The sequence below is a fragment of the Girardinichthys multiradiatus genome, chromosome 2 (assembly GCF_021462225.1).
Source record: "Girardinichthys multiradiatus isolate DD_20200921_A chromosome 2, DD_fGirMul_XY1, whole genome shotgun sequence".
In the NCBI taxonomy this organism is placed as follows: Eukaryota; Metazoa; Chordata; class Actinopteri; order Cyprinodontiformes; family Goodeidae; genus Girardinichthys; species Girardinichthys multiradiatus.
In genome coordinates, this window is record NC_061795.1 from 13,576,334 (window position 1) to 13,598,215 (window position 21,882).

Consider the following 21,882-nt stretch of genomic DNA (forward strand, 5'->3'; position numbering starts at 1 on the left):
AACAAGTCATTAGTTTTATTATTATTATTATTATTATTATTATTATTATTATTAGTAGTAGTACAGTTACAATAATTTATATACTGCCTCAACGTTTTTACTTCAGACATTTTAAAGCAGACTTCTTTGAGTCAATCTATTAACTTCCATTAGCAGAAGGATTCTGTGGTTGCTATGGAGACTTTGACGTTAGTTAAGATTTGAGTCCGTTTGTTCAAACAAATTCAATACAGATTTTAGCATCTTTAGATGTATTTCAGATTTTGGACTACAGTCGGTCAAACGTAGTCCAGAGAAATATGCTGTCAAAGTTTCCTAAAAGCTGTGAAACAGCCTTTTACTTGAGTGCCAAACCGGAAGATGGGAATTAGAGGCGAACTTCAGCTTCACGCATGATTAAAGATCAAGAGTTGCTCGCAGTTACGAACCTACAGTGATGGAAAAAGAGAAGAAGACAACTCTACGGCCTTATTCGTAAGTTTTAAAGACGAATTTACTTTAATACTATTATTATATACTGTAATTAATGTTTTCTTTGGAGAAATCCAGAGCTAATGGTAGCTAAATAGATTAGCTTACTACACAGTCTTTAGCTGACTACACTAGCTAACTACATTGTGTTTTAAGATGAAATAAGCCTAAATTTGTGTTTGTTTTGCTTTCTTTTAGATCAGTTGACACGATGAATAGCTTCGGATCAGCAGAGTGTAAAGGCATCCAGGGTTCAAAACAAAAAATGAAGTTTCAGGTATGCAAGCTTAACTCTTCACTTTATCATTATCCGCCCAAAAGAAATGCCAACGGCATCTATGTCAAAATAGTTTTGATAATAATAGTTTGATAACTCATAGCTGTCCCGTTTGACGCTGGTACACAAAGAAGTGAACATATTTATATCAATTGAAACCGAGGCCTACACTCATCGGACACTTTTGTAGTTACAATCTATTCCATTGCAAGTTAACTGAAATAGGAAATTAGCCATTCATAATACAGAAACTCAGTACAATTAGACATCTAGATGTAATAAACACGACGCGATGAAGTTCACAATGAGCATTAGAATGGAGATGAAAGGGGAATTGGGTCAGACAGATTTGTCTGAGTATTTCAGAAACTACCGAGCTCCTTTTATTTTCATCCAGAGCCATCTTTTGGGAGTACAGAGAATGACCCCAAAAAGACAAAATATCCTATGAGTGGCAGTTGTGTGGAAGATGTCCTGTTGATGTCAGAGATCAGAGGGGGAAAGGAACTGGTTCCAGATGATAGAATGCCAACAAAGCTCAAATAACCGTTTGTCACAGCAAAACTATGTTGAACACCATCTCTGAATGAGACTGTTATAGAAAAAGAGTGTCTTCAGCCAGAGGCTTCTTCAGATCTGCTGTAGGACAGACCTCTACAGGAGATCCCTCCTGCCCACACCCATCAGCATCTACAATGGCTCATTGAAGAAACCTGCATAAAATGAGCTACAACAACATTTAATTTCCCTTTGGGATTAATAAAGTATTTTTAAATTGACTGAACTGACGTTGAAACAGATGGCCTACAGCTAGAGGAGACCACACAAGTCAGCTAAGAACAAGAACTGAGCTTACAATTCCCAAAGGTGTCACCAAAATTGGACAATAACAGATTGGAAAGTTGCTGCCTGGTCCGATAAGCCTGAATTTATTAGCTGGTAGGATCAGATTTGGTCATAATCCTTAAAGCATGGATCCATCATCCTACATCAATGGTTTAGGCTGTTGGTGGCCATGATGGGATGGGTGATTTGCATCATGGATGTGTATCAGGCAAATCTGCAGCAACCTGCTGTGCTATCATTTTAATATGAACCGAAATCTCTAAGAACTGTTTTCTACATCTTGATGAATATGTGCAAAGAACTGAAGCAGTTGTGAAGGCAAAGAGGTCCAGCCTGGTACTAACAGGGCTTACCTAATAAAGTGGCCAGTAAAAGTTTATTATACTACAAATAAACTTACGTTAAAAGCTGTCAATTATTTAAAGAAATGTTTGTATGACCTTTAACAAGTGTAGAACTATTACTAAAAAAGTAGATTAACCTAAAAAGACTTAGCTACACTAGTGAGCTCAATTTACAAACTGTCTAAAGCCTTTAGATGAAAGCTATACACTCCTGTTTATCAAATACAGGTCCTTCTCAAAATATTAGCATATTGTGATAAAGTTAATTATTTTCCATAATGTCATGATGAAAATTTAACATTCATATATTTTAGATTCATTGCACACTAACTGAAATATTTCAGGTCTTTTATTGTCTTAATACGGATGATTTTGGCATACAGCTCATGAAAACCCAAAATTCCTATCTCACAAAATTAGCATATCATTAAAAGGGTCTCTAAACGAGCTATGAACCTAATCATCTGAATCAACGAGTTAACTCTAAACACCTGCAAAAGATTCCTGAGGCCTTTAAAACTCCCAGCCTGGTTCATCACTCAAAACCCCAATCATGGGTAAGACTGCCGACCTGACTGCTGTCCAGAAGGCCACTATTGACACCCTCAAGCAAGAGGGTAAGACACAGAAAGAAATTTCTGAACGAATAGGCTGTTCCCAGAGTGCTGTATCAAGGCACCTCAGTGGGAAGTCTGTGGGAAGGAAAAAGTGTGGCAGAAAACGCTGCACAACGAGAAGAGGTGACCGGACCCTGAGGAAGATTTTGGAGAAGGGCCGATTCCAGACCTTAGGGGACCTGCGGAAGCAGTGGACTGAGTCTGGAGTAGAAACATCCAGAGCCACCGTGCACAGGCGTGTGCAGGAAATGGGCTACAGGTGCCGCATTCCCCAGGTCAAGCCACTTTTGAACCAGAAACAGCGGTAGAAGCGCCTGACCTGGGCTACAGAGAAGCAGCACTGGACTGTTGCTCAGTGGTCCAAAGTACTTTTTTCGGATGAAAGCAAATTCTGCATGTCATTCGGAAATCAAGGTGCCAGAGTCTGGAGGAAGACTGGGGAGAAGGAAATGCCAAAATACCAGAAGTCCAGTGTCAAGTATCCACAGTCAGTGATGGTCTGGGGTGCCGTGTCAGCTGCTGGTGTTGGTCCACTGTGTTTTATCAAGGGCAGGGTCAATGCAGCTAGCTATCGGGAGATTTTGGAGCACTTCATGCTTCTATCTGCTTAAAAGCTTTATGGAGATGAAGATTTCATTTTTCAGCACGACCTGGCACCTGCTCACAGTGCCAAAACCACTGGTAAATGACCATGGTATCACTGTGCTCAATTGGCCGGCCAACTCTCCTGACCTGAACCCCATAGAGAATCTGTGGGATATTGTGAAGAGAACGTTGAGAGACTCAAGACCCAACACTCTGGATGAGCTAAAGGCCGCTATCGAAGCATCCTGGGCCTCCATAAGACCTCAGCAGTGCCACAGGCTGATTGCCTCCATGCCACGCCGCATTGAAGCAGTCATTTCTTCAAAAGGATTCCCAACCAAGTATTGAGTCCATAACTGTACATGATTATTTGAAGGTTGACGTTTTTTGTATTAAAAACACTTTTCTTTTATTGGTCGGATGAAATATGCTAATTTTGTGAGATAGGAATTTTGGGTTTTCATGAGCTGTATGCCAAAATCATCCGTATTAAGACAATAAAAGACCTGAAATATTTCAGTTAGTGTGCAATGAATCTAAAATATATGAATGTTAAATTTTCATCATGACATTATGGAAAATAATGAACTTCATCACAATATGCTAATATTTTGAGAAGGACCTGTAGTACAAGTGTTTTGCTATGCGAACTATCTCGACAGGGGTTGGATGCTCAAGGGATAGGTGCTTTTCCTTTGCCCCTGGGTTTTACACCACCTGAAGATCCAGAATCCCAAAAAAAGACATCATGTCTGGATATCATTTTCAACACAGGATCAAATCGTTTCAAGTCCTCTGCAGTCACAGATGTGGCTTCGTCCAGGTACCAGATGACAACATTCATGCACACCACATTTATTGGCCTGAGAAAGATGTTTTAAATACCTTAAATACATTAATATCTCATTGTAGTAGCATAATGTCACTGTCTTTTATTAGAGTACAAATATTTGGTGGGGAAATCAGAATCAGCTTTACTGTCTAGTTCGTGCACACAAAAAAGAAATTTGACTCCGGTGCACTTTGCTCTCACTAAATATATATTTTTTTCTTTTCTTTTCAATATAAATAAATGGAACAAATAAAAATATGAAAAAATAAACGCAAACAATAATTGTTGCAACAGTAAATGGCATCTCTGCTGTTCATACTTTGCACACACTCTTTTGGCAGTAGGTCAGCACTTAGCCTTCTATAACATTTCATAAGACAGGAGCATACAGAGATAAATCTGTGATCCTTCCTCTTTGTACAGTCTCTCTTCATTTTCCAAAAAAGAAAAAAGTCTTGTGTCCTTTAAAAAATAAAAACAGCCCATGTTGTGATCTTTTGGTTTTTGGGTTTCTTCTGTGTCTGTTTTCTTCACTTCGCTGTTGATTATTTTCTGCAGTTGTTGCCACTGTATTTCATTTGTTTGTGTATTAGTTTCTTAGTTCATACTTGTGTTATCTCTATTAGATTTCCTGTGTTTCTGTGTATCTCTTCTCCACTGCTGTGTTCATTAGTATCCTTCCCTCAGCTTTCTGATTTTACTCTGAGCTGCTCCACTTTTCCCCTTATTGTCTCACACCTTCATCCAGTATCTATCTCCAAATCTCCCTCAATATTTAAGGTCTTTGGATCATCCAATATTTCCTGTAACTCTGCCCTAGTTCCTCGCTAGTTTTTCCTTGTGCCCTCTTGTAAGTTTTCATTTATTAAATTAATTCATTTTTTATTGTTTTGTTCATCCTACGCTGCTGCCTGCACCTGTGTCCTCTTTCACAGCCACACATCATTACAGGCCCATTGGATCACAGATATTCTGCCATATTTAAGTTAGTAAGTTTAGGGTGTCTAATAATAAGTCATAAAATCATTTTAGGCCCTTTAAAATTCTTTAATACACCCACAAGATTCAAAATGAACCATTAATTACAATTATTTATGTCTTTGTATATTTGTCTATCTATGGCCCTTCCATTTACTTTTTTCGTTGAGAAAACTGTTGACGATATTTGTTCAAAGTGCAAAAAAGTGTGCTACTGTAGTTTTTAAAAAATAATTATTTCCTTACATTCTACTTTTTTCCCCCCATTAAATAGATATACTCTAATAGAAGTTTAGCTTTTTCTCAACATTTTATTGTTAAATTATGTTTCTATAATAAAATAATAATTTATTGTAAAGCTTTCACTCATCTTTACCAACCAATGTGTAGGGAGTGCAGCATATTTAGGAACAAAATAAAATTGCTATGCAAAAATATTCCATTATTTATACCATTTATGTTTGTGTGAATTGCAGATTGTTTTGCAGCTCATTCTTCAGCATGTCCGAAATGGAATCTGGTTTACTCTCAAGGAGCAATAAAACCGAAGAAAGCTTTACTCTGGACGTTGATCCTACTCGTCCTGCTCACAGTGGTTACTAAAACTTTTTTTTGTATAACATATTAAATGAATGCCCTGTTTCAAGGATGTGGTCAGGATATACAGATACCTTCATTAACTTCAAATAGTGTCTTCGAGACAAGTAGGTGACATCAGATTTGGTGTCGTTGCCTTAAATTTGGACATACATTCTGTTAAAAAATACATAACAAAATCAGCTTTTCTCTGTATATTTTTTCCAAGTGATGAAAGCAGAAATATCTTAGTCTGACTCCAGATTACATTTGTTGATCAGAAATATGTGTCAGCATTGTTCAATATAATTCAAATCATAATAGCTTCCTGGTTCATGCACAGTCTGGAAAAGTATTGAATCTGAGTTTATCCATCCATCCATCTATCCATCCATCCAACCATCTATTTTGTATTCCCCTTACTTTCAGAGGTTCCAGTGAGAAGACAGAGTTTGAAAGCAGAGATGCCAGAGGACAATATGTATCAGGGATTTAATGTCATTCTTACTGAGACACACATGTTTTCGCTGCTAGACCTTTCCCCCACCCTTATCTCAGAGGATGCTGAGGATGCAGAAACACTTAAGTACGTGAATATAAACTACAATTTTGAATACCTCAGCTGATAAAGATAGTGGAGCTTGTGAGGCAACATTTTTTTTCTGCTCTTTTGTTACAGACAGAGAAACATCCACTATGCTGAGTGTTGTAAGAATAGAATGGACGATGATAATTATTTAGAGCGATCAAGTCAGACATTTGTTGGAGAACCTAAAAACAAGCACACCCAGGCCAACAGGAACAGCAGTATCAATGAAGGTGAGAGTTAATCTATACATAATCCTGATCACAGTAGATTTCAGAAGAGGGTGTTTTTAACTTTTCATAAACTATTGATTTCTTGGAAGATCTAGATCAAACGGATGCTTGGTTCTAAACATTTACTAAGTGAAAATGTGCTTCTTTCACACTCACAGGCACAACCGCTACCGTCTGGGACATGTATGATTCTTTTTGTGAGCCAAAGGAAACCAGGGAAACCCAGAAAGCCGATCAGGAGGATTGTTTTGTTAGCACCAAAAAAGAGCAAGACAAAACAGAGAGGACTATGAGTGGGGACACAGGTAACAGTATCAGTGAAAATCAGGGTTACTTTTTCTTGTTATGTCACCATCTAGGCATTTACATTTGCATTAAAAAAATAAATGCCTTTAAAATGTTTTTGGGTTTTAACTTAACTCCAAAAGTGAAACTCAGTAGTACATTCATCACACACAGGGTGATACATTTCAAGCTATAATTGCTGTTCATTTTGATGACCATAGATTATAGTCAGTCAGTCATTTTCTACCGCTTATTCCATAGTGGGTCGCAGGGAAACTGGTGCCTATCTCCCCATAGATTACAGCTAATGGAAAAAAAAAGTTTCTCAGAGATGAAAATATGACATAAGCCCAATAAAGGGGATTTTTAATATAGAAATGTTCTGTTGTGGCCTACACAGTCATAGAGAAGACTGCTGTCATGACAGTTGTCTAGCAGGCACTGACATCTAAAGGAGGTTAAGCCATAAAAAGTAATAGCGAAAGAAGATGGTTGTTCACTGAGTGCTGGATCCAAGCATATCAATGGAAACTGAGGAAGGAAAAAGTGCAGTAGGAAAAGGTGGTCTAGCAGCAGGGACAACAGAAGCCTTGAGAGTATTGGGAAGGAATGTCGATTCACAAGGTGTGGACAACAGCTGCAGTCAGTGCTTCAAGAGTCACCTCACACAGACATAACCAGAACAATACCTTGTGGTCTTCTTGTATGAAGCTGCTTCTCAACCAGAGACAATGTCCGAAGCATCTTATCTGGGCTTAGGAAAAAAAAAAAAAACAATAGGATTGTTCTCCAGTGGTTCAGATTTCTCTCCTTATACAGGTCCTTCTCAAAATATTAGCATATTGTGATAAAGTTCATTATTTTCCATAATGTCATGATGAAAATTTAACATTCATATATTTTAGATTCATTGCACACTAACTGAAATATTTCAGGTCTTTTATTGTCTTAATACGGATGATTTTGGCATACAGCTCATGAAAACCCAAAATTCCTATCTCACAACATTAGCATATCATTAAAAGGGTCTCTAAACGAGCTATGAACCTAATCATCTGAATAAACGAGTTAACTCTAAACACCTGCAAAAGATTCCCGAGGCCTTTAAAACTCCCAGCCTGGTTCATCACTCAAAACCCCAATCATGGGTAAGACTGCCGACCTGACTGCTGTCCAGAAGGCCACTATTGACACCCTCAAGCAAGAGGGTAAGACACAGAAAGAAATTTCTGAACGAATAGGCTGTTCCCAGAGTGCTGTATCAAGGCACCTCAGTGGGAAGTCTGTGGGAAGGAAAAAGTGTGGCAGAAAAAGCTGCACAACGAAAAGAGGTGACCGGACCCTGAGGAAGATTGTGGAGAAGGGCCGATTCCAGACCTTGGGGGACCTGCGGAAGCAGTGGACTGAGTCTGGAGTAGAAACATCCAGAGCCACCGTGCACAGGCGTGTGCAGGAAATGGGCTACAGGTGCCGCATTCCCCAGGTCAAGCCATTTTTGAACCAGAAACAGCGGCAGAAGCGCCTGACCTGGGCTACAGAGAAGCAGCACTGGACTGTTGCTCAGTGGTCCAAAGTACTTTTTTTGGATAAAAGCAAATTCGGCATGTCATTCGGAAATCAAGGTGCCAGAGTCTGGAGGAAGACTGGGGAGAAGGAAATGCCAAAATGCCAGAAGTCCAGTGTCAAGTACCCACAGTCAGTGATGGTCTGGGGTGCCGTGTCAGCTGCTGGTGTTGGTCCACTGTGTTTTATCAAGGGCAGGGTCAATGCAGCTAGCTATCAGGAGATTTTGGAGCACTTCATGCTTCCATCTGCTGAAAAGCTTTATGGAGATGAAGATTTCATTTTTCAGCACAACCTGGCACCTGCTCACAGTGCTAAAACCACTGGTAAATGGTTTACTGACCATGGTATCACTGTGCTCAATTGGCCTGCCAACTCTCCTGACCTGAACCCCATAGAGAATCTGTGGGATATTGTGAAGAGAACGTTGAGAGACTCAAGACCCAACACTCTGGATGAGCTAAAGGCCGCTATCGAAGCATCCTGGGCCTCCATAAGACCTCAGCAGTGCCACAGGCTGATTGCCTCCATGCCATGCCGCATTGAAGCAGTCATTTCTGCAAAAGGATTCCCGACCAAGTATTGAGTGCATAACTGTACATGATTATTTGAAGGTTGACGTTTTTTGTATTAAAAACACTTTTCTTTTATTGGTCGGGTGAAATATGCTAATTTTGTGAGATAGGAATTTTGGGTTTTCATGAGCTGTATGCCAAAATCATCCGTATTAAGACAATAAAAGACCTGAAATATTTCAGTTAGTGTGCAATGAATCTAAAATATATGAATGTTAAATTTTCATCATGACATTATGGAAAATAATGAACTTTATCACAATATGCTAATATTTTGAGAAGGACCTGTATTGAAGTAGAGGTGACTGTGGCTCAGTGGGAAGAGTAGTTGTCTTTCAAACAGAAGGTGGTGGGTTTGATTCCTGCTTCCTCCTGCCATATGTCAATATGTCCCTGGGCAAGGCCCTTCACCTACTGATAAATGTGTTAGTGATTGTGATTGTGGCTCTAGTATAAAGTGCTTTGAGTGGACTGGAAAAGTGCTATATAAGTTCAAACCATTTAAGTAAACTTATATTTATTTGGAAATTGAGATCCGGGCTGGAAGAAGAGTGAAGATGCAAAGAATCAAAGGTGCTTGAGGTCCAGTGTGAAGTTTCCACATTCAGTGAGGATTTGTAAAACCATTCTATCTGACATTTGTCCAGTGTGTAATATTCTAGCAGGACTTGGTACCTAATCGCAATGGCAAATGTACCAATAGCTGCTTTAATGACCATGGTATCAGTGTGCTTGATTGGCCAGAAAGCTCTCTTAAAACTAAACCTCATAGGGAATCTGTGTGGTATTGGAAAGGGGAAGGTAGGAGACACCAGAGTCAACAATGCAGACGAGCTGAATACCACTGTTAAAGCAACCTCAGCAGTGCCAAAGACTGATTGCCTCCATGCCACTGCTCACTGATGCACTGATGCTTGCAAAAGAAACCCACACCAAGTTTTGAATGCATAAACTTTACAGTTCATAGAAATTCCTTTCAGTAGGCAAACAGTTTTGCATTAAAAATCCTTTTAATTAGTCTTACGTAATATTCTAACTTTCATACAAACTGTGTTGGCACCCTGGCTATTATCCAGCTTGCCTGCTGTTACTTAATGATAGCCCAGGACGGCAGCAAAGAACCATTCAATGATTCCAAGGTTGTCAAGTTTAAGAAAATAATTGAATCGTTATGGTACAATTTTATGGTCACTTCCTTGAAACTGATATAGATATTAGAAACACAAAAATTATGTATTTGTTTTTGTGATCTGCTGATTGCTTGCTCTTGATTTTATTTGGACAAACGCTAATTTCATTTTTTTACCATGAATTTGAAATGGTGGGTCTCATGTGAAAACGTGTGAAGAAATATTAGGCCTTATAGTGCTGTGAGAGAATAAATGAAACTGAATTGTACTGGAAAACAAGGATGCTCTCTGCTGAATAATACAGTGGTGTGCCTCAAACACAAAGCAAAGTCTGTACAACTCAGATTTTTAATGACTGTGTTACCTCAGACAAGAAATAAAATATCCTCCATCTTGTGCTGTGTATACATTAACCTGTATGTCCATGTTTGGGCATGGAAATTGCCTCATTTGTGTAAGTACATTAAAAAATAAAAATATGGCGAAATAATTTAAAATTACATTGCACTTAAAGTATCAATAACTTTCTATGTAATTAATTTAAATACAGCAATAACGGCACAAGATAATTTAAAAAAATTGTCCCCCTGCTGCCACCTTTGGGAAAGCTTTTGTAACAGCAGACCTGGAGTTGTCAACTACCCCAATCTGTTGCTGTGGGGTGAATGTAGCTACAGTATTTCAAGGGCATTGCCAAAGTATTTATACTCCTTGAATGTTTTCACATTTTGTTATGTAACAACCAAAAACATCAATATATTGTAGAGGTATTTATGTTATTAAATAAGACACACTAACACATACCCCGCCTCTTGCCCGTAGACTGCTGGAGATAGGCACCAGCTTCCCTGCGACCCACTATGGAAGAAGCGGTATAGAAAATGACTGACTGACACTAGCGCATATTTGTGAAGTGGAAGGAAATGGTTTTAAAAGTTTATTTTTTACTAATAAACATCTAAAAAGTGCGGTGTGCATATATATTCATCCCCGTATCCTCTGATATCCCAAAATGAAATCTAGTGCAACTAGTCTTCTGATCAGTAAACAAAATCCACCTGTGTGTTCCTTGATCTATATTATATATCTATAGTTATAGATTCCCTGAAAATGAAAAGCATAATTTTTAAGTTGTCCTGACACACATTTTTTTAAATTCAGTTCCCCTCTTCAGATATACCCCCCATCTAGCTCTGAAATCAATTTCTGTGTTTTATGTAAATGTTTATGTAAAAATGTTTTGTCGATTTAAATATTATTTCTATTGTTTTAAAAGGAATCAGATGCTAAAATTTTACAGGTTTTGAAAACAAAGTGAGTTAATGTGTGTGCTCTTTAGATCCTGCAGGATTTATTAATCTGATGAGTCTTTTCTTTAACATATTTGCTTGTTTCCCCAAAATAAATGTACATTTTATATATTTATTTTTCAGTCTTGTTTTCACTAGAACATCAATGGTCTGTGATGTCTTTCCTCAAAACATAGTTCATGTGTGGTTTCCATCAGATTCTGTGGTTTAACACCACATCAAGGAAATTAATTTGGTTTACTGTTTCTTTGTTTAGAATATCAATATTTAGTCAGTCAGTCATTTTCTACCGCTTATTCCATAGTGGGTCGCGGGGGAGCTGGTGCCTATCTCCACCCTGGACAGGTCACCAGCCTATCGCAGGGCAACACACAAACAACCACGCACATACTCATTCATACATTCATTCAATATTTACTTTAACCTATTTATTTCTCTCATGATTTCCAGCATGAAATACATTTTATTCAAATTTAAGATTCTTGTGTGATCTACAAAAAACACAAATTTTGACATCTCTAAAATGCTGCATACAGTATGTCATTAGTATACATATTTTGACCTTTGAGGTACACCACATTTGTATCGTTTCATTTCTTAAAAGTATTGTTTATAGCCAGAAGAGAATACTAGAAAATAATTCTTCTCCATTTACCTCATTGATATATAAAAACTGACTGTGTCATATGCTTTCCTAAATGCATACTTTTTATAGTCCATGGATTGTGTTACTTCCATCAAATCAATCAGTACCAAGGCTGTCGATCTGTTGTTTCTGAAACCATACTGACTATCTTTCACTAAGTCATGTTTCTCTACAAAAAAGTAGAACCGATTTTTTTAAAAATAACTTTGGTAATATTTTAGAGAACCGGAAAGGATTGATACTGGCCTACAATCAGTAAAGCGATGTCTGTCTCGAGCTTTGAAAATGGAAACAACTCTAGCTACTTTAGGTGTGAGCCTACACTTTTGAAAAGATAAGTTGTGGAACAGTGTTCTTAGCTTTGGACATCTCAAAGATCACTGTTCAGTAGCATAACTGTAAATCTAGGCAGACACATGACCATCCACCTAAACTGACTGGCCTGTTATTGATCAGTTATTGATCAGAGAAGAAGCCAGGAGACCCATTGTAATTCTGGAGGAGCTCCAAATGGCGGAAAACAAACACTCTGTGCTAGCCTGAACATAACATCCCTGCGTTAAAGCAGGGTAGTGGCAACATTACTCTGTGGGGATGGTTTTCTTTAGCAGGGACATGAACACTGTTCAGACTTAATGTGAAGACGGATGGAGATTAATACAGGTATTCCTGGAAGAAAAACTTATTAGAGGCTGCAAAATACTACAACTACTGCAAGACAACAATCATAAACATTCAGCCAATGCTTTCCATCTAAACATGTATATGTTTTAGAATGACCTAGTCAATGTCCTAACCTAAATCTGGACCTAAAATTTAGTTCACAGACACTTTCCATCCAAGTCTGACTGAACCTGACCTTTGCACAGAGGAATGGGCAAAAAATACAAGTCTTTAGATTTGCTAACCCATAATGATCCCAAAACACCCAGTGAAAAGGGATGACTTAGGGGGGCTGAATATAAATGCACACCATACATTTCAGACTTTTCTATGTAAAAACAAAAAATTGTAAACCATGTATCCTTTTCCGCCCCCTTCACAAAAATGCACTGTGGGTTGGTCTTTCATATAAAATCCAAATATAATTGATTAAAGTTAGCTAAGTTATAATGATGGCAATAAAGGACATACATAAATTGTTAAATTGACATTTCTGTAGGTTGCATTTAAATTAAGCCTATTTTGTCAGGTGTATGAGGATGGTTTGTCGTGTCTCCTTTCAGCTGGCAGTACCGTCAGCTCAGCAGAAATGGAAACGTGTGGGGAGTGTTTAGAAGTCGAGCCAGGCAGAGATAAGTTCCTGCTGTCGGAATCGTTCAAGAACAGCTTGTTGGTTACAGAGAGGGTCATACTATTAAACGTTTTTCAGCCTAAGTTGGCTGCTTTCAGAGGGCTGCCTGTCCTAAAAGGTAAGATCAGGCTGTCTTGTGTGAGTGACACTTTGCTGGTTTATGTGCCCAGTGGCTGCTCTCCTTAGTTCCATGTAATAAAAGTTGTGTAACCTGTTTTCAAATACTTTCCAGATAGGAGTATAAGTAAAAAAAAATATTTTCTTAGTTTTTCAAATGTTCCAGCAATTTGCAAGTCATTTAATTTGTCTAGTGGGGCATAGTGTTGCATGAAGCAGTATGAAGTGTAATTATGTTGACTGTTTAAGACCCATACAGTACAGTGAAGCCTAGCTTTGAGATACAGAGTACGGAGGACAAAGACAGTACTTTAAGTCCAACCATGGAATATCTCTGGACCTTCGCCTGTCCCCTCACCACAGGACACAACCTCACCAGCATGACATGGAACAAGAAGAACTCAGTAACAAACAACACAGTTACAGCAGAAAATTAAATCAACAATACAATTATTTATTGTTTTTTTTAGCTTCATGATGTGGATTCTTTTGTATTAATTAACCAAGTGCCAACCTAGTTAATAGCATAATGAATTATTAAATGCCAGGAGTTACTTGTTTAGAATTAAAGCAAAGATCCTTTTGTTTGAAGCGATAAAATAACTTCTTCCACTTTATTGACAACTCCTTTGTGCCATGAATTCTCTATAAGGGTGTCCTGGCTATAGGCTTTGGTGACTGGGCCTCAGGCAGCCCAAAACCTGGTCTTGTTTGCTGCTGGTCTCTAAAAAATCTAACGGTGTGTCTTTATGTGCCTTTTTTTATTCAGCTTTAATAGATGAAATAAAAAACCCTCAACTATTTAAATTTGTGTTTCATGCCCAGTGGCCAGAGCGAGTCTTTCCGTGCCATAGCAGTGTGACATGCCTGGATTTCTCTGCCAACAACCCCAGCCAGCTGGCTGTAGGGATGTACGATGGCTCCGTGGCCATCTACAATGTTCAGGTCGGAAACCACATGGCGTGTATCGCCAACAGCCGGTGAGAACAAAGCTGTGTGGCTGGAGGAGTATTAAAACAACATTTTAGGTAACATTTTAGGATAGAAAGTGAAGAAGCTGCTTATTTTAGTGTCCATAATATTTTATTTTATAGTGACTGTTCTAAAAGGCACCAGCAACCGGTGTGGCAGGTCATCTGGACCAAGCAACAGCTACAACTATCAGGGGAAGAACGTGAAGAAATTCTTGTGTCCGTGTCAGGAGATGGAAGGATTACCAAGTGGCTTGTCCTTAGCAATGGTTTCAACTGTATAGGTAATTAACCCTACAGAGACTACACTTTCAAAGCATAGGATCACAATATTTGATGATAGCATTTCTGTTTGGGTAAATCATGATGTGAATAATATGTCATAATACAAGCTTACAAACCTGAACAGCAGAACAAAAAAGCTGGTAAACAGCTCCTATCCTTGAGCCATAAGAACTGTAAACTCCTCTTTCCACAACTTGTCACTTTTAGCATATCTTTATTAAGCCAAAAAAGTTATATGATTACTGCCTTGCTCATTGTAAACAATTGCTTGATGCACAAGCGCTTTTTATTTAGAAATATAGATATGTATTTGTTGTGTTTTTAGTCTGAACTTTATGTTTTCCGTGAGTTTTAACTGCTAATTTTGTTGCATTTTGTGTACAATGACAAAGTCTTCAATCGATCAACTTCAAGTTGGGATCAGCTCGGTCCTTCGATGTTGGCTTTTATTTTGAAAGCCCACCATTTTCTGTGAGGCGAGAATGGAGTGGGATATTGACAGATGGGTCGGTGCAGCGGGCACAGTATTGAGGACACTGTGCCAGTCCGTAGTAGTGAACAGAGAACCGAGCCGACTACTACGGTCGGTCTAGGTTCCAACCCTCACCTACGGGCATGAACTTTTGGTTATGACCAAAGGAACGAGATCCCGGATACAAGCGGCTGAAATGTGCCTCCTCTGCAGGGTGAGGAGCTCGGTCCTCCAGGAGGAGCTCCGAGCAGAGCCGCTGCTCCTCCACATCGAGAGGACTCAGTTGAGGTGGCACGGGCATCTCTCCCACGCGAGATGTTCCAGGCACGTCCAACCAGAAGGAGGCCCAGGACACACTGGAGGGACTATGTCTCTCAGCCAGCGTAGGAACGCCTCAAGCTTACCCCCGGTGGAGCTGGAGGAGGTGTCTGGGGATAGGGAAGTCTGGGCGTCTCTGCTTAATCTGCCACGCCCAGTTCCTGGAAGACAACGTGTATGACTATTTGTTGTGTTTTTGGTCTGATGTTTATGTTTTAAGTGCTTAAAGTGCACCCCTGATACCTATTTAATTTAGTTGTATTTTTGTTACACAATGACAAAAAAGCCTTCAACCAGTCAACTTCAAATCAGGATCACCTCCGTTCCTTGGTGCTGGCTTTTATTTTGAAAACTCACAGCTGTGTGGAATGTGATATCTCCATTTATGATTATGAATGAGCTCAGAGGCTACTCGTCTTTGTGGATTTTTGGTGGAAATGCTTTTAAAAAAAGGCTAAAGACATCGGGGATGTACCAATGAATAGCATAAATCTTGCAGGGCAAAGCACAACACAACACAGTCAACTACCGTAACGTGAAAACCTGCAAAAGTGAAAATCTTATGGAATGTCCTTGGTAAAACACCTCTCAGGGATGTAAGTTAACTGATAAAGCTCTGCTCTAATTCAGTGGTCATAACACTGTTGTTTTTCTTTTCTTGAAAAAACCCATGTTTTCTAAGACCTGATGGTAGTGAAAAGGATTCAGGATCACAAAAAGGTCCCTGCAGGAAACCAGGAGAAGTGTGACATTGTTCTGCTACCAAGGACTCCTGTTCATTGTGTTGACTTCCACCCAACAGTAAGTGTGCTCAAGAAATTGAGCAAAATCACGAGATAACATGGAGCATGATGTAGCATTATCGAGGAACTAAAGTGCCGCAATAAAATCAATAACTATGTAAAGTTTTATTTTATTCATAAGATAATATATTTGTCCACAATATTATCAGTATACATGATGAAATATTAAAATGTGAAATTACTCAGTTAAAACTAGACCTCTGCTGCACAGAACTATGAAATAATTAAATAGCTTAATAATTGAATGAATAAATAAATCTTTTATTTATCACATGTTTAATACATTACTTCATCTATTGTATATTTATTGAAAATGTTATTAGTGATACTAGAAATCATTTCGTCATTTATTTTTTCATTTATTGAATTGTGGCACTTTTGATTTGTCCATACCTTGTGCAAACAACACATTTTATTGTTGGAACAATGCAGGTGGAGACTTATATTTTCTTCTATTCTGGAAAAGGCGTGGTAAGGCGTATTCGTCACTTCCTGTTGCACTCGGTGGATTGTTTGGTGTGCGAAGGCTCTCTCGTTTGATCTGATTTCTCTCTACTGTGGCATCTCTTACTTGCTCTAATTTCATAAGCACGTTAAAACACATACTCTCTGTTGCTGCATTTAACGTTTGGGGACTCTCCGTGTCTTACACGGTTTTTTCTAGTAGTACTTGTCCTCTTAGATCTCAGTGCTGCATTTAATACAGTCGATCACAATATTCTCTTAGAAAGGCTGGAATATGCTGTAGGGATCAGGGGAACAGCGCTAGGCTGGTTTAAATCTTATCTGTCTGACAGATTCCAGTTTGTTCATGTAAATAATAAATCATCTTTAAACTCCAGGGTTAATTGTGGAGTACCACAGGTTACTTGGGCCAATTCTCTTTACTATATATATGCTTCCAATAGGTAAAATTATTAGGCAGCATAGCATAAATTTTTACTGTTACGCTGATGATACTCAGCTTTACTTATCCATAAATCCTGATGAGCCCAACCAGTTAGATAGACTACAAGCATGGCTTGAAGATATAAAAACTTGGATGACGTTAAATTTGTTGCTTCTAAATTCAGACAAGACAAAAGTTGTCGTCTTTGGACCGGAGTCTTTAAAAAATAAACTGCTTAGTCAATCACTTAACCTGGATGGCATTAAATTGACCTCTGATAATAAAGTAAAAAACCTTGGTGTTATTTTTGACCAGGATATCTCATTTAAATCCCATATTAAACAGGTTTCTAGGACTTCCTTCTTTCACCTCCGGAACATTGCCGAAATTAGAAATATCCGATCCAGGAGTGACGCTGAAAAACTAGTCCATGCATTTGTTACTTCAAGGCTGGACTATTGTAATTCTCTACTGTCCACAAAATGCAGTTAAAAGCCTTCAGCTGATTCAAAATGTTGCAGCATGAGTTCTGATGAAAATTAAAAAGATAGATCATATTTCTCCTATTTTAGCTTCCCTTCATTGGCTCCCTGTTAAATCCAGAATAGAATTTAAAATTCTCCTCCTCACATATAAAGCCCTTAATGATTTAGCTCCATCATACATCAGAGATCTAATTGTTCCATATGTTCCTAACAGAGAACTTCGTTCTCAGACTACAGGTTTACTGGTGGTTCCTAGAGTCTCTAGAAGTAGAATGGGAGGCAGATCATTTAGTTATCGAGCTCCTCTCCTGTGGAACCAGCTCCCGGTTTTGGTCCGTGAGGCAGACACCCTGTCTACTTTTAAGGCTAGGCTTAAATCTTTCCTTTTTGATAAAGCTTATAGTTAGAGTGGCTTAGGCTATCTTCCTTACTTTTACCTCTGCCTTTCTCCCTCCCTGTTGGATGGAGTAAGGGGGAGTCAGGTTTAGCCTAAACCGGCTGAGTTATGGTTGAGGTGCAAACACACCCTCCATTTCTACTTCCTGTATGACCCCTTCTCTTTTCCAATGGTTATAATCAGTCTGACAGAGAGAGGTATCCCAATCCTTGTGGTTTTTGGTATAACAATGGCCATCAGTGGGCTCTAGTTGGACAAATTTGATCAGATTATTATTTTACTTAGTGCCCCTACACGTGGCCCGTTCTGGGGTGGCCGAGCTCTGGCACTCGTTGGTTTGGTCTGGCCTCCCCGGTGGCCCCGCACCATTCCGGACCCTTTGTGGGGTGCCTTGAGACGACTTTGTTGTAAATAAGCGCTATATAAATAAATAAACTGAAACTATTTCTGTAGTTATGCTGCTATAGGCTTAGGTTGCTGGAGGACATAATGACAACTTTCACCCTCTTCGCTACATTCTCATACTACTCTCCAATTTTGCATTATTTGCTCTTATTTCAGTTTTTAACTTTATGTTCTCTCTTTTCTCTTCCTAGAAGCTACACCTGGCCTGGCTCTGTGTCTACCTGTGACACCTTTCTGGAGAGGGGCATTGTCCAAGCTTCTGCTGGCAACAGCTTAATGCTCACCTTCTACAGATGATCCACATGGCCCTGTCTTTCAGTGTTTAACCCTTTCTCTCTCCTAGACATGGCAATTGACTGAGCTTTTACTGTAACTAACTCTATGTGCTCTCTTTCAGACTGTATCCTTGAAAACTGGCTCAGAGTTTATCGGTTCTTTCTTTCTAGATGAAACGACTAAAGGAGCTACATCCATTAACATTTACTTTTCCTTCCCAAAGAAAGTACTCCTGGATCAGTGCTTCTGTGTTCTTTTTGTGTCTCTGCTCTGTTCTCTCAAACCCCCAGTCGGTCGTGGCAGATGGCCGCTCACACTGAGCCTGGTTCTGCTGGAGGTTTCTTCCTGTTAAAAGGGAGTTTTTCCTCTCCACTGTCGCTACATGCATGCTCAGTATGAGGGATTGCTGCAAAGTCAACGCCAGTGACTGTCCACTGTCTCTACATGCTCATCCGGGAGGAGTGAATGCTACAAATCTCTGACTCGATGCAATCTGCTGGTTTTCCTTAGATAAAAAAAACTTTTTATCCAATTTGAATAAATAACTGAATCTGACTGCACTGTTCAGTGGTTAGGATTAATAGAAATGTATGTCCCTGACTTTTGTGAATTGCCTTGAGACAACATGTGTTGTGAATTGGCGCTATATAAATAAACTGAATTGAATTGAACAATATAAAGAAAAGATTTCCCTGGATTAAATAGGTCTACATTTCTTTTCATCATCAACCTTGAGAAGCTCTATTTCTTTTAATCAGCAGAATGTGAATTACAATTTAAACAAATTTTACATTTGTCTTTCTTCTACTTTGATGGTGAAACAAATCTTAAACTTAAAATCTCTTTTCCGCATTATACTGCAGGACACTGGGACCTATGTGATTGGAACGTGGGACGGCCGCATGCACGTGTGCTCTTTTTCCAACAGCGAGCATTTTCTCGACACATACAACACACTCAGTGTAGGTCTGTTTTACTGTCTGATATTTAAAGTTTAAGTATCAAAGATATTTTTTTTGTTCTGTAAAACTAAAAAAAAATCAGCAGTGAATGGAAGCAACTGAATGTCTTCATTTAGTTGCAAGTAGAAAACAGTCTGCAGCGGCACTGTGGCTACTTGTGTCAGGACAGCTTTGCTCCATAAAAAAAGGATTCTGAGATAGTCCCCCTGTTTAATAATTGACTGCATTATATGACAAAGACAGCATCAAAGTAGACAGGCATGAAAAATCGTAAGGGACTTTTATTGTGAAATTGTGTGCGAATTTGTCACCTGGAGGCAGATATAAGTTAAGAGGTAAGCTTGAGGCAAAGCAAAGAAACAGCAGCCCAAGGGCCAGAGGCGCAGGGACACAGGGCACCAAGCCCCCCAACCAGACACGACAGGCATCCCTTCTGGTGTAGGCCAAGCCTGGAGGAAGACCCCGCCTAGAGCAGGCAAAATCCCACCTGGCAGCAAGACTGCACTGCCAGGAGGGAGAACTCCCCAGAAGCCCCACACCCACCAGGGAGGCACAAGCTCATCACAGCAACCAGAGCTCAGATGTATTGAGGGAGGGAGGGCACTGTGCAATCACAACTAGCGAGGCCTTAGGGAGGTTAGAAGCAACGACTAATCACCCACCCAAAATGGCTACATTACTGTGGATTAAGGTGTGTATGCCCAACCCACATTAGAATTGTTATTGTAATCAGGGTGTGGGAGATTCCTCTGCTTGCTGACATCAGAATCAACTCCATCTCCAATGTTTGAATTTAATATAAATTGAAGGGCAGAATGGGGCCCAATAAAGTGGGGAGAGGCACAGTAAAGAGCCCAAACGGGCCCCACTCAGCGCCCCGCCTCTGTCCGAACCATCCCTGCCAAGACCATGGTTAGGGATCTCCAGTGAAATAGCTGCTTGTCATTTACACAGCGTGCACAATATAAAAAAAAAACATGCAATAATGATATATCTAGAAAACATTGCAATGATAATATCGGTGGAAATGAATCCACAGTTTCTACACTGCTGTCTTTCTCGTGTTCTCTGTGGAGTCTGTGGAGCAAAATAGACTAGAAGGTCCAACTGCCGGATATGCTGTAGACACAAGATTTCCAGGCTTGTAGATGTTGCTTCCTAGCTTTTCACTGCTGATGTAAAAAATTAAAACTTCACTTGTTCCTCTCTCTCAGTCGCCTGTAAATCAGGTTGAGTGGTCACTATTCAGTCCAGATGTGTTCCTCAGCTGCTCTGCAAACTGGACCATCCAGTTGTGGAAGCTGGACTCCCTAACCCCCAAGATGAGGTTCACATCAGTGCAGAGCCCAGTGGATAGCGTTAAGTGGTCCCCAAACTGCTCTACGGTGTTTGCAGCTGTCTACAGACAGCGTGTGGAAGTCTGGGACCTGAGTTCAAGCACGTGAGTCAGTCTGACATTCTTTAGACTCATTAATGTTCTGTTTCAAGTTGATTTGCACCTGAACACAAACCTTTTAATTTAGCCTGCTCCCAACTGTCGTGCACCATGCTGCGCCTGGTGTGACGCTGACATCTGTGCTGTTTGCCAAAGGATCAGATTGTATTTTGGTTGGGGACAATGAGGGTGAGGTGACGGTATACAAGCTCAAAGGCTTCAGAAACGGGAAAGAAAAACAGGTAAAGTTCTTCTATTGCAAAGCATGCTCTTTGTTTAGGGTCTAAAATGTTTAAGCAAGAATATGAGGAACAGCTGAGCTCTCTGTTTCAGGTGAACAGTCTGGACGACATCATGCACACTGTCCCAGGGTACCTTCCCGACCGAAGAACTGCCATGCCAAACCCGAATCTAATTAGCACTTCAAATATGTTCATAGAAGAGTTTGATCTCGTTTAAAGCCTCACTTTTGTTTATGTCGTGTTAAAACTAATTTGTTCAAACAGCACAAAATATCAGTTTCATCCCCTGTTCTGTGAAGGGATGTATGTCTTTATTTGCAAACCAACAAACTGGTGAGAAAATGTAAAACTCAAGAATTTAAGAATCAGCTTAAAACACACACCAAGCAGCATGCCGAATAAGTAGACTATGTAAAATGGATCAAGAGTGACAGTTAAAGGAGGGTAGGTCTACTTTGAGGAACCAAGGGGGTCAAAACTGACTTGAACATTTTAAGGTACTGCAAATGTTAAAATATGGTTAATGGAAAGGATCTCAAAAAAAGATTTGTTTAATGTTAAAATGTCCAGGAATTTAGCTTTAATGTTCCCTTCATAAACTCCACTTATAAATTATATAAATATTGAAGTCTTTTACTTTATTTAATCTTCATTTAACCAAGTAACATCCCATTGAA

The 21,882-nt window shown here is 39.4% G+C and overlaps 1 protein-coding gene across 1 annotated transcript; it reads left to right on the top strand.

Annotated features, from left to right (window-relative positions):
- Nucleotides 1–173: 173 nt before the first annotated feature.
- LOC124882690 (dynein axonemal intermediate chain 4-like) lies at nt 174–21,846 on the top strand. Its single transcript, XM_047389188.1, has 17 exons — nt 174–474; nt 670–748; nt 3,803–3,963; nt 5,427–5,545; nt 5,956–6,112; nt 6,206–6,345; nt 6,504–6,650; nt 13,081–13,266; nt 13,515–13,669; nt 13,918–14,004; nt 14,091–14,245; nt 14,360–14,520; nt 15,994–16,112; nt 19,430–19,528; nt 20,743–20,969; nt 21,052–21,205; nt 21,297–21,846. Exons 1-17 carry the CDS (start codon nt 437–439, stop codon nt 21,420–21,422), a joined length of 2,310 nt encoding a protein of 769 aa, XP_047245144.1. The 5' UTR covers nt 174–436; the 3' UTR covers nt 21,423–21,846.
- Nucleotides 21,847–21,882: the final 36 nt, after the last annotated feature.

Excerpts from the sequence above, each read along its gene's own strand:
- LOC124882690 (XM_047389188.1), top strand. The coding sequence starts at position 437 with ATGGAAAAAGAGAAGAAGACAACTCTACGGCCTTATTC. Across the intron at positions 475-669 it reads ACAACTCTACGGCCTTATTC|ATCAGTTGACACGATGAATA; the intron begins GTAAGTTTTAAA and ends GCTTTCTTTTAG. Across the intron at positions 14,521-15,993 it reads CAATGGTTTCAACTGTATAG|ACCTGATGGTAGTGAAAAGG; the intron begins GTAATTAACCCT and ends ATGTTTTCTAAG.